The sequence below is a fragment of the Psittacula echo genome, assembly GCF_963264785.1.
Source record: "Psittacula echo genome assembly, chromosome: 8".
NCBI classification, from domain to species: Eukaryota; Metazoa; Chordata; class Aves; order Psittaciformes; family Psittacidae; genus Psittacula; species Psittacula echo.
In genome coordinates, this window is record NC_137744.1 from 7,852,879 (window position 1) to 7,865,927 (window position 13,049).

The 13,049-nt window shown below is 37.8% G+C and overlaps 1 protein-coding gene across 9 annotated transcripts in view; it reads left to right on the forward strand.

Annotated features, from left to right (window-relative positions):
- ATRX (ATRX chromatin remodeler) overlaps positions 1-13,049 on the forward strand; it is an 85,488-nt gene that overhangs the window by 25,502 nt on the left and 46,937 nt on the right. For 8 of the 9 annotated variants that reach the window (XR_013957516.1, XM_080624617.1, XM_080624613.1 and 5 more), the window contains 4 exons: positions 177-3,088; positions 5,062-5,140; positions 11,519-11,649; positions 12,160-12,345. Coding sequence is in view for 8 of the 9 variants with exons in the window: in XM_080624617.1 (XP_080480743.1) it covers positions 177-3,088; positions 5,062-5,140; positions 11,519-11,649; positions 12,160-12,345 (3,308 nt within the window). In the remaining variant the exon portion in view is untranslated. The remainder of the gene's footprint in view (positions 1-176; positions 3,089-5,061; positions 5,141-11,518; positions 11,650-12,159; positions 12,346-13,049) is intronic. The other variant, XM_080624614.1, reaches the window with a different exon arrangement.

A 13,049-nucleotide genomic window follows, 5' to 3' on the forward strand; every position in this document is an offset into this window, starting at 1 on the left:
TCCTTTCCAACCCAAACTATTCTATGATTGTATGTTTTCCGTTGATGGATAGCTGCTTATCACTTGAATTTTTAAAATGCAAGTCCTTTATCAAATAGTGAGAAACAGGTAAACTCAGATTTGTCACTTTGTTAGTACAGAGGTAAGACTCTTATATCTCTTCTGTCTCATTGCAGGTGGTGTGCTGAAGGTGGAAATCTGATTTGCTGTGACTTTTGCCATAACGCCTTCTGTAAAAAGTGCATTTTACGCAACCTGGGTCGAAAGGAGCTATCGACTATACTGGATGAGAATAACCAGTGGCACTGTTACATTTGCCATCCAGAGCCTTTGTTGGACTTGGTCACTGCATGTGACAGTGTCTTTGAAAATCTAGAACAGTTACTGCAACAAAACAAAAAAAAGATCCGAGTTGAAAGTGACAAAAGTAAACTCTATGATCACACAGTCAAGTTCTCCCCAAAGAGAAACAATTCCAGTTGTAACGGGGAGGAAAAAAAAATAGATGATGCCTATTCAGGTTCCCTAACGTATTCTTTTAAAGCACTTATGGTGCCAAAAGACTTGCTTAAGAAAACAAAAAAGCTGGTTGAAACGACAGCAAATCTCAATTCCAGCTTTGTAAACTTTTTGAAAAACGCTGCGGAAAATGTAGAACGAAGCCCAACTATGCAACTTTGTCAGCTGAAAGCTTTTAAATCTGTGCTGAATGACATGAAAAAAGCTCATCTGGCACTAAAAGAAGGTCTGAACCTGGAGATTCAAGCGTTGAATGTTAAACTCAAAGATAAAAATACCAAAGAGAAAAAATCTGATGTTAGATCAGAAAAAAACGAGGTGAAAAAAGATGAAGGAAAGGAACATGTGGCATTAAAAGAGGGTGACACGGTAAAGACACAGAAGAAAGTTGTATCAGAAGAGCCTGACAGTGAGCCCATGGATCAAAGTGTTCCAACAGTGGAACAAACGGATGACAGGCATGCTTCTGGTGAAGAGAAAAAGTCTGGCAGAAGTGAAGAACCTCAGTATGAACCTAATAGTACAGAGGCTTTAGACATGGATATAGTGTCCATTCCCTCATCTGTTCCTGAAGATATTTTTGAGAATCTGGAATCTGCTATGGAGGTCCAGACTGCATCAGATGAACCAGATAATGGAAATACAGGAACTGATCACGAGACTTTAAATGCAAATACAAAATTGAACACTCCTGTGAAAGATGCCAAAGGTGGTACCAAGTTAAAGTCATCGGCTAAAGGAACAAAAGAGTTGATTGTAAAATTGACTCCTGTTTCCATTTCAGAGTCTACAGTTAAAGCTGAAGATCAGGACAGCAGTCTAGAAAAGGGAAGTAAGGATGCGGATGTAGTACCTAAAGCAGAAAACTGTGATTCTGGAAAACAAAATCATAACGCTGGCAGTGAGCCTTCCACAGAGAACGAAACTGTCTCACCTGTAGAGGAATCTGATCTCAGGAGATCGCCACGGGTGAAGACCACGCCGCTAAGGCGCCAAACGGACCTCAGTCCTTTAACATCAAATTCGGAAGAAGACAGCAATGACACGTGTAATGAAAAACGCAAGAGAAAATCATCAAAGCAACCAAGGAGGAAAAATGACAAACGAAACTCCTCTGACAGTACCGCTGATGGCCCCAGGCCTAATAAACTTTCTAAATCCAAAAAGCCATATGTATCAGATCACAGCTCAGACTCTGATGAGGTGCCAGCTGTTCTTAAAGAAGTAGCTATGATGAGTCGCAGTTCTTCAGACATCGATAGCAATAGTGAAACACCAACAAATGATCAGAAGACTTCAAAATTTCTAAAGAATCAGCCAGTGAAGGATGAAAATGGCAAGCGAAAAAGAAAAAGTTCCAGCTCTGGTTCAGATTTGGATGCTAAAAGAGGCAAATCAGCAAAAAATTCTGCTGCTGCTAAAAAGAAACGTCAGAACTATTCGGATTCTTCAAACTATGATTCTGAGTTAGAAAAAGAAATAAAGATTTTGAGTAAAATTGAGTCTGCAAAAAAAGCCAAGAAAAAATGCTCACGAAAAGATGATAGTTATGATTCCTCTGAGGAAGAACAGAGGAAAAAGGTAAATAGTAAGAGAAAGTTAAATCTGAAGAAACAGAGAGCTAAATCTTCTGAAGATGACGATGCTGAAAAGTCTTCCCCAGAGGAGACGAATCATTCTTCTAAAGATGAAAAACTTGGCAAGCGGTCAGCTGCTAAGGAAAGGACGAACAGAGACTTGAAAGAAGACGCTGCAGAGGGGAAGCATGATGAGTCTTCTGATGTTGAGAAGTCTTCACTGGAGAAAGAGGAGAGTTCTAAAGGTGTGAAGCTAACTGAAGTTAAGAAGGGCAAGGATCTGAAAAAGAAAAAGGCACCAGAAGATTCATCTTCAGAGAGCACTGAGAAATCTGTGAAGAAAGAGCACGATTCTGATTCTTCGAAAGACAGATTGAAGAATAAAAAGGAATCCGAAAGCAAAGCGAAGAAATCTGAGAAGCTGAAAACAAAAAGTTACAAGAAAGAACAAGATGATTCCTCTTCTGATGTTGAAAAGTCATCTCCAGAGAAGGGAAGTTGCAATTCTTCTGAGAGTGACAAAACGAAGAATAAGCCAGTGGTGAAAGATAAGAAAAGGAGGAATTTAAGAGAGAGAGTGTCTAAGAGAGTGCAGCTTGATTTGTCATCTGATGCTGAGAAATCTCCCCTAAAAGAGGAGAGTTCTTCTGAAGATGTCGTGAAGAGGAAAACCCATGCTGAAACTAAAGAAAAGAAGAAAATCAGTCACAAAAAGAAACTTTCCAAGAAGGAACAGAATGACTCGTCTTCTTCTGACGAGGAGTCTTGTGAAGACAGTAAGAAAAAGATGAAAAGAGGGTCAATGAAACAAAGTAAAAAGGGTGACTTAAAAAAGAAAGTGTCAAAAAAGGTGGTTATCACTTCCTCGTCTGATAAGGAAGAAAATGATGAACAGAATTCAACAGGTGATGGAAGCAGCGATGAGCAGAAAATTATGCCAGTGACTGAAAACTTAATGCTGTCTGCTGGTGCAGGATTTTGTCAGTCATCAGGTGTGCAAGAGATGTTCATTTACATGTGCTAATAGATAGGTTTTCTGGTACTGATTTGGAAGCACCCATTTCAATTTATACAGCTTATCACTCTTGGAAAGGAGGATGTCAATGTAAATGGAGAGGCTTGAGAAGCTGTAGCCTGTAATGCCAGCAGATACTGCCTTGCAGCACAGCTTTCAACAGCCTGTTCCTTTGCTTGGTTGCCCAGATATTATTGAGCAGAAGATGGTTTTAAGCAGTAGGTAGCTAGTGAGCTCCAATTTGTCAGCTCGTAAGTTTAGTAGTAGTAATCCTTGCCAAGGTAGAACTCCTTCATCAGTGTGTTGTATCTTTAGGAAGTTAGAAAGAAATTCAAAACTGCTGAATTTGAACACTTGGTTTTAAAGGTCTTAAGAAAGGAAGGTTATTTTCCACGTTGCATCTTTAGCAAATGAATTTTAAGCTAGAAGAAAAAAGAAATCTATTTTCTGTTTTAATTACCAGGACAGGTAAATTATTTACTATTTGTTTGCTTCTAAGAGTGTTTCATAGAGCTTTCTGCACATGTTGCATCGTTGTAGGGTAGCAGCTGGGATGTAAGTTTTGTACTCTGCATAATATACAGCCCTGTAATGTTTGTTTTCTAAGGTCCGAAGTTTAATTGTGTCTCTGTGTGTGTAATACTCTGACCTCTGTGTCAAGAGGTCTCTTCCAACCTTAATTATTATATGATTCTGTGAGAACCTGCCTTTGTCACATTATCTCTAAAAGAGGCAAACTTGCCCTTTCTCTTCATTTTTCTTTTGGCTTAATAGGTGAATAAATGAAGAGGTGTTTCCTGTGTCTGAACAAGCTATGCAAGTTGATTGTTGAATAAGACTTAGAATCTGGTTCAACCAACAGGATGTTACTCTTTATCCAGGCTTAAGAGTGAGGGACTTTCTGTGATCACCCCTTACCACAGTCCTCTCAGTCATCTGGCTTGGTAGTTCCAGGAAAAGCACATGTTAAAACAACTTGGAACAAGCCTCTTACAGCCTAGTTTTAGTCCTCTCCCTACAGGTAGAAGATAATCAATACAGGTTAAGAATAAGGTGGTCTCAGGTCATTAGGATTTTGCTTAATTTTACTAATGAGCAGATTTTATTGACTGATACGTGAGTTAGAATCACGAGAGAAAAGAAAGGGGAAAGACCTGGGAGTGTGCTAGAAATAATCTGAGTTCCTCTCAGTTCAGCCAGGGGCGTGCAGAGGAGCTTAAAGGCAGGTATTGTACTCTGCTGTTTGCTCTAAGACGTTTCCCATGCTGTTGGTTTTGATGAGGTTTCCATCCAGACAATATGCACGTTGTGCATCTGTGTTTTGATACTGGCAGTAAGGATAGCACGTGTAGTTTCCAAAACATAAGTCTTTACACAGGCACAACAAATGTACATGCATCGGATTTGATACCCAGAAAGCCAAAATAGGCAAGAATTACTGTTCTTGACTACTTCTTAATTAGCAACAGGGTAGCTTGTAAGTTTGGTGAGTGATTCTGTAATGCACTTGTTTGGGCCTTTTCAATTTACACGATTTCAGTAGTGGAGCTTTTGACATGGAGCAGGAACTTCTTAGGAAACTTCATTTCTGACTCGTAGGTGGAGTATTTAGTCTCCCTATGTTTTGGTGTGAAGAAGAGCCCCAATCTCATAGTATGTAATAAGGGAAGTAGTACAAGTTTTGTGTAGTATCCAAGCAAGTGCTGCTTGAAAAGCTAGAGACTTTTAATACTACAATATTATTTTAATAAAAATACATATCTAAAATATGTGTTTATATGTCAAGGTAACTGGGTTCTTTGCTAGTAGAAAAGTGGTGATATTACCAAGCTGGTTTTATATGGGAATTCTTCCTGGAGACAGTCGTTCGTGTGCTGTGGTGTTTATTGCTGGTTTACATGTATTAAGTGTTCATGTCTTCTGTTTCTTTGTTTCCCCTTCCTCCTCCAGGAGATGAGGGAGAGACTAAATCAAGGGCTGTTCCAATGGAGGAGGAGGAAGATGATGATGATGACGATCCTGAGAATAGGTATGATACCATCCGTAAGGACTTAAAAAAGATTATAACACACCCTAGGCGTGGGCGCAAACCGGCGCAACGGAAGAGCAAGCAGGTTGTAAAAACCACGGCTGCCTGCCTTGTAAAGACTCGCTCACGGGCCTCCCGCAAGTTTGAACAAGGGGCCAGAAAACAGAGGCCAAAATCCAGAAATGCAAAGAAAGTATTTAGAAGTGTTAGCTAACACACCTTGCATAGGGTGTGTTATAAATGCACTGCAGCACTGTCTGGTTTATGTTCCCATTAAAGGTGGCAAGGATTTCACTCAGGCAGGTAAAAATCTACTTCTGATAAATGTGAATTTCCGCTAGTTATGTGGTAAAAGTACCTTATAGAAGGTAAAAACTTGCATCTGTGCATATGCAGTGCTAAAGATTTTCCGACTGAACTTCGTTTTATCACTGTTATCTAATTTGCTTTTTTAATTGAAACACCTTTTCTCAATAAAGAGAAAACACAAATATAGGGGAAAACAGGATTAGATATTTTCAGTTGTTCATTAAACTGAGTTTTAATCCACTACGGAGCACCTGAAGTGACTAATGTGAGAGTTAAGGCTCTGATTCTACAAGCACTGTGCATAGGCTTAACTGGTATCAGAGACTAATGATACATACACACATTTTAAGTCTTTGCATAGGCATTTTCAGAACTGTGGCTTATGTGTGCTTCAGTTTCAAGTTCAATAAAAATGAAGTGCCGTTGTAGCCATCAAAATTAGCCTGGTTAGAAAACGTAGAAGCTTCGTTGCCTGATGCGTGAATGCACAACGTGAAGTATCGCTCAATTCCGAGCCACAGTTTCTTTTTTTAGAAGCTATTGTAGTTAGGTGAAGAGTTGTTCAACAACTTTTTATACAGTATTTCAGAAACTGATTGATTTTTCTTGGCCATATTGCATGTGTGGGACCAGCTTCATAGCTTTGCACAGTTGCTGCTGGAGTCTTTTTCTGCTTCTGAGCCCTTACTAGTTTAGAAGAGGGAATCTTTATTTCACAGAGTTGTATGTTTTGATCTGTGGCTGAAGTAAATTTTCAAACCACTGGTTTATATCCTTCATGGACCTCAGTTTGGCATCAAAACATTGCTGCTGATGTAGTTCTTGCTTTGTTTTCAGTCATCAAATTTAATCCAATAATTCAGATTTCAAAGAGGGATGCTCTTGAGGGACTTCACAGCACAGGGTGATAAGCAGAACATGTAAACGTTGGTCATAGAAGATTCTGGTTCTTTAATTTCAGTCCTGTTTTGATTTTTTTCCTTCCTTTTTTCCTTTTTGTTTGTTTTTTAAGTGTTTCTCAGTTGATAACTAAGCAAATACACTTGTCAAAGTTCAGTGTTTACTTTACAAATGTCACTGGCAGATCTTAAGTATTAAGTTAAGAACTATATTGGGAAATGAATTAACCCAATTGATAACGATCAAATCATTAATGTGAATTTGAGGTTTAAAAACCAGTTTCTGTACTTTGTTTTTAAGATGAATCTCTGTTGAAGTTTTTATTTAGGGAATACTTTGACTCTATGAGATGGGGAGCTGTTTTGTCAATAAACAGTTTTGTCAACCTTCAGACATGTTAATTGGTAACTGCAGTCTGATTCTCAATTCGTCATGCGTTGCACTTGGCACCAAAATCAGGTACTTAAACTGTAAAAAGATGGCACAAATTTCAAGAAGTTAAAAGCTTGTTCTTCTGTTTACTCAACACAAAGTGTTTAAATAGTTTACCTGCTATTCAGATAAGTTGCCTATTTTCTTCCAGGCCAAAGAGGGTACCTAGTACCTACCGGGTATTTGTAGTGTGGGAACTCTCATGTTTGCAAGTCTCTAGTTTAGATGTTCTGTTATTTGAATACCTTTGGATGTGCATGACATGAATATTAATAGTCTTGAAATCATCTTTGCCAAAATGCAATATCCAAGTGGGTCATAATATGACATACAGTGCTGTATGCTTTCATCTTATGTTGTGTAATTATCTATTACTGGTCCTTCTGATCTTTTAAATGGTACTGTTTAATATGTTTGCAGTAGTTTTGTTTATTAAGAAGTCAATAGTGTATTAAATGCAGAATGCCTTTAAATATTTGATGGTTGCAATAAATTTTTGTAAAACGTTTTTCTTGTCCCAGCATTTAATTTAATACAACTCTGACAGCTTGAAAATCGGACTGTTCCAACAAAGACAGCACAGTATTCAGAACAAGGTGTTTGGCAGTTTTCACTGTTTTCTTTTGGTTTTTTTTTTTTATTAATATCATTTCATCCAAATATTAGTCTCTGAAAGTATATTCTAAATGGTTCTAAATTTTTTAGTAACATACCAAAGGCCCATTTAGTTAAGTAGTGCTGTGGCTAAAAGAATAGTGGCTTTTATTAGCTACATAAAAATGTCCTCCTTGACCCAAAGGCTTGTTTTGGGCAGCCTGATTGCTACAGGTAATTAGCAGGTATTTATGAACACTACGTGTGAGTTGACGTAATGCAGTTGGTAATAGTGCATCATGATCATTTACTAACATATAAAATTATGACTCTGAGGAGAATTACAGTCATAGCATAGTCTCACCAAGATTTTTGACAGTGTTACTGGGTCCATCATATTGGCACTCTCAAATTCCTGAACAAGAATGGTGCAGATTATGGTGTGAACTTAACTCCCCATCATGAGAAGCTGCACCTACTATTCTGTTTTTGCTGCAGTGTCTGAAGGATAATTGAAAGTAGTCCTGTACTGGGACTAAGCAACCCCTGGGTAACTTCTGGTTTGCTTCTCTCTCTTTAAAAGTGTTTTCTTTGAGCATAAGTTGAAAAATACATAGTGACCAATTCATTATTTATAGATGTATATTGTTAGTGTCATTCTTACAAAGTTGAAATACATTTAAATTCCGATTGATAGAAAATTATATGCTGTTATTTTATTCTAGATGTGGTTTTTTTATCATGTCCTGTTTGAGATTACAGTCCCAGTCTGCAAGGCATTGTATAAATATGTGTTGGGAAAATGCCCTTTTGAGCAAATCTCACCATATGTTTAGATAAGATGGAGCAGGGCTACATGACATGCTCAAGGTCACAGCAGATCAGTGGCAGAAATGAGTGACATGCAGGAGGGTGTCTGTTTCACTACCTGAAGCCCTGTGCTGGAGGTCATGCAGCTCTCTGTGCTTCTTAATTAAATCTGTTTATAGTGTTCAACTGTTACATCTGGTTGGCCAAGAACTTCTTTTATGTCCTTGACTTGAGTAAATAGTATGGTATCTTTTGACTCTCACGGGTTTCTGTGGAAGAATATGAGCGAGAGAGTTTTCACACTGTCATAGCTTGTTTTTCTTGGTACTTGAGTTGATGTTAATGCAAATACTAAAATATTAAAGCTGCCATATGAAGTTTCTTAGCTTAGAAGCCTGGTCACTTTAAATGGGTTTGTATCTTAAAATAGAAATGCGATACATCCTCCTGAGCCACATAGGATTTAATTTAAAACCAGTTTCAAGAGTCCAGTACTTAATTTATTCTAATACATATAAACCGCTTGTTCTATCAGTCGTTTGTCAGATGCATTAACAAGGCTTAATCTGTTTGCTACTAATATTGCTTACACTTTAAATTCCTGTCAGATGTGTAGTTACATTAAAAATACGGATCTTTTAAATTCTGAATGTCTCAGCAGTGGCTTACATTTTTAGCCTAACATTGTACCAGTGGAGTGCATTGAAGAGAATGTGGCTTCTTTCACTGAACAGACAGTTCCATCTCAGTTTGGTTCAAAGTGGTTGAATCCTTATCCCTGCTAAAAAAATACTTCTTAATTTTCTGTTGCAGAGTATAAAAGCAATAACTTCTTAATGTTGTTATGAATAATTAGATACTAGTAAGTTTACCCAGTCTGCTTGGGGGTTATGATGGTGATTAGTAGGAAAATAGCAGTGTCTTCTGGTTATGGGTAGTGCATTTTGTGCATGGTATTTTTATGTGAATGGTGCATTTGCTTTCCTTCGCCCCCCTTGAAAATATCTTTATAAAAGAACAAATTAAAATGTGTGTCTTCTTTTAAGAACCAAAATCATCCTTTGTCTAAAAATATGTAACCAAATTTTTATAGGTGACTTGTATGAGAGGTAAGTATGGTTGTACATATACAAGTTGTGTTAACTTTGCGAATGCATCTGAGGACAATCCAAAGTAAGTCAGAGGCCGGTTTCTAGGCAGTGCTTTCAGATTGAATGCTGAAATTTTGCAGTTCTTTTTTGTGTTTCTGCTTTTTCTGGTTTTTTTTTTTTTTTTCCTCTTCCAAAGCAAACTTTGGTGGGAATATTGTTATTTTTGTAAACAAGAAAAGTAGCCAAATTGCTGCCATCTGCGTTTCCTGGAGTAGGATTCAAGGTTACTAATTTACACTGAAAGCTCTTAAAGAGAAGCCACCTTGTGACATTCCAAGCAGTTTCAGTTTGAAGAAGAAGTTGTGACCATTAAGAGATGGAAGGAGTCTCAGTTTCTTATCTAAGTCTTGTTGCTATTATACACAATGTGGTGGGTTTAAAAAAGGACAAACAAACAACAAAAATAACCAAGTCCCTTTTCCAAATCCTCTGGAAGGACCTAATGCAGAGAAGCATTTGGAAGAGGATGTTACTTATCTATAGACTTTTAAGTTTTCACTGGGTTCACACTGTGATCTGTTGATGTATATGGAATCAAAGCTTCTAATGAGTACTGCATTTTATAGTTTTAATCAGCTGTTTCTTCACATGCCACTGCTCAAAAGAGGGGGGGTGTTTCAATGCTAATGGGGACAGTCTGTGCCTCACTGAGCAATCCTTAATCTTTATGAAACCATTTACTTCCATCTTTTAATAATAACCGAATATACAGTAGTTTTAGCATATTTTGTGTGTTTATACTACTGCTTGAAGAAGTAGGCAATAAAATGGCATTGAAAAGTTCCTGTGTTTAGGGACGTGTTGCATGCTGAAAAATTAATTCGGATTTCTTAAAACCTATTTTACATGCGCTACACAAAAGTAACAATTTAATTTTCAACTGTGTAAAAAGCTGTACTTAGAGATCACTGTTCCTTTGGTGTTTCCAAGTGAAGCCTAGGTTGTGGTTCAGTTTCATGGGGTTTGGCTGGTATAAAATCCTTCCCATTCTCCTGAAAGGCAAAACAGACCAGATTTGATCATTTAAAATTGATGACCATGGGATGAAAACTCTAATATTTCTGATGTTTCAATGAGGAAGGCCTTGTTTCATTCTTTCAGGTTTTTTTCCCCTGGAAGTACAGGTTCTCAGAAGTCCACTATTTTCCTGGGCATTTGACATATTTTATATCTTGCCTTGGCTAGGTTGATGTAAGATTATTTTTATGTTGCAAGAGCATGAAAATCAATCATTTTTTCCATAGTAACTACTTGTACGTTAGCTGAAAACACTCTTGTGCTGAAATGAAACTGCAAGAAGCTGGGAGAACGCTTTGTGGGACAGGAAATAAGATTGTAATTTTTCTTTAAAGTTCAGGTCCTGTAATGTTCCATAAAATGTTTTTGTGTGTCTGAGTAAACACACATATATTTTATTTGCTATAGTTGCTCTTAGGCAGGTGCTGGTAGTTACCTGAGGCATTCAGTGTGGGTTTTTTTTCCCCTGAGGCATTTAATACCAGTAGGGTGAACCCAGGCAACTAGAACAGTGACACAGTTGAAGGTGAGATATGTAGACATAGAGGCAATATACTCATTTTTGTTTGGTTTTTTAAACCCGTGAGTTAATGCTTATTCGATAATAATCTCCTTGTTGAAAACACACATTCAGTGATGCACTGATCTAAGAACTATTACTGTTTACGTGTACACCAGTCAGGTAGATTCTGTACCTCAGGAAATGAGTCTCATTGATTTAAATCAAGTAAGCATAATCATCATTGGTGGAGGGGGGAATGGTTTGAGTGTTAGGATTTGGTCTGCTGCATTGTCGTGTTCATGAGCAGTTAGAATTCATATAGGTGCCTGTCCCAAACTGACAAGAGTCCATTCCAATAGACCATGAATAAAATGAAGTGTTTATCTCTGTACGTTTTATAGTTGTCTCCAGTCTTGCTGTACAGCCTGAAATGTTGTTTCTAAGAAGCATTTACACATGTTGCTTTCTAAAATCAAGTTAACACATTACACTTGAGGTTCTGCTTATATACCGACTTAACCACAATGACTCTTCATCATGTGTCTCTTTTGTTCAGCTTTCAACCCCTTTTTTTTGACGTTCAGAATGGTATAGGATTACACTTATCGTTCATAGATTGCCTTGAACAGTGGAATAAATAGTTTTTTCTGTTTTACTTCAAAGAATTGCCAAGAAAATGCTTTTAGAAGAAATCAAAGCCAATCTTTCCTCTGATGAGGATGCATCTTCAGATGATGACTCGGATAAAGGAAAAAAGAAAACTGCAAAGCAAGTTGAAAACACAGGAGATGATGGTGAGCACCAAAAGGCATCTGGGAAAAAGTGGTGCTGTGTTGCCTGTTGTCATTTCAAAGCTTACTTGGGAAAATTACAATTTCTAAAGTTTCTTCAGTTTTCAGCAAAAAGATGTCATTGATATTAGTTGGTAGTTGCCAAATAGAGGCCAGTGTAGATGCCATGAAGGTTATCATCTCTTTTACTCTCCTGCAAGTGTCTTTTTTTTTTTGGTTAATAATCTGGGTTTTGTCACTAATTGAGAAGTCCTAGGGATTTGTGAGGCATAATCTATACATTAAGATGTGCGAACACACAGGAGAGATGTGACTAACATACGCAGTCACTGGAGCAGACATTCCCAGTGTAAAATACTTAAAATTTGAGGAAACAACAGTATGTTGTTGCCTGTGATTTCCTGGAAAAGCACAGAATTGAGCCTCAATTAATTCAGCTTTTAATTCTTGGCACGTTTATGTAAGAAAAAAATGAACCAGTGTGCATGTGTTACTGACTCTTATCTCTGACAGAAGAGAATGAAAAGGAAGATAATTCTGAATCAGATTCAGAGGAAGAAGAAGAAGAATCAAAGAAGCCTAGATACAGACACAGGCTGCTGAGGCACAAGCTGACAATGAGTGATGGAGAATCTGGTGAAGAAAAAAAGGCAAAACCAAAAGAGAAGAAAGAAGGAAAGCGCAGAAATAGAAGGAAAGGTATGTAACCTAAATGTGCTTTGTCACAGCAAGTACTTGCTTCTATAAAATAAGTCCAAAGCATGTTTGAATGGAGATCTGGAATTCTGTAATTTCACAATCTGTGCATGAGCTTCCTGTGTATTAAGTCTAGAATTCTCTTATCTGGGTTTAATAGCTTCATTTGAGATCTTGAATACAAATGCAGCTGTCTCCACTTATTGTATCCTCTGAATTGGATTAACCGTGTTGAGTCTTAGAATATGAATCTTAAATCACAGAGGCCAGCCCAGTCCATCCACTTTGTGAAAGTCAGTCTTGTCCTTTGTGTAATTTCTCCCTTTAACATGGACTGTTAGTAGGCCCTTGTGCTTCAGGAATTTCTCCAGCTTAGAATTTAAACGTCACAAGCTGTAGTTGAACACCAGATGGCACTGTGAAATGGTGCTTGGCTTGGAGATTTCCATCCTTGCATGCAAGAACAAAGAATGTCTCAGCCCCTTGCATTTAACCGTTTTGAGCAGGGGAGGGGAGCGATAGTAAAGATAAATGCTTTTTATCAGTGGTCAGTGTGGTTGATGTTGATGGTGTTTCATGGCAAATGGAAGTAAGGGTACATGGTACTTCCCTGTTCTTGGTGTTGCGCTACTGCCAGCCATCTTTTTTGGTGTTCTATAGACTGAAAGATGCAATGTGATTTGTTTGCCATTTTCCTTTGTGCAAAC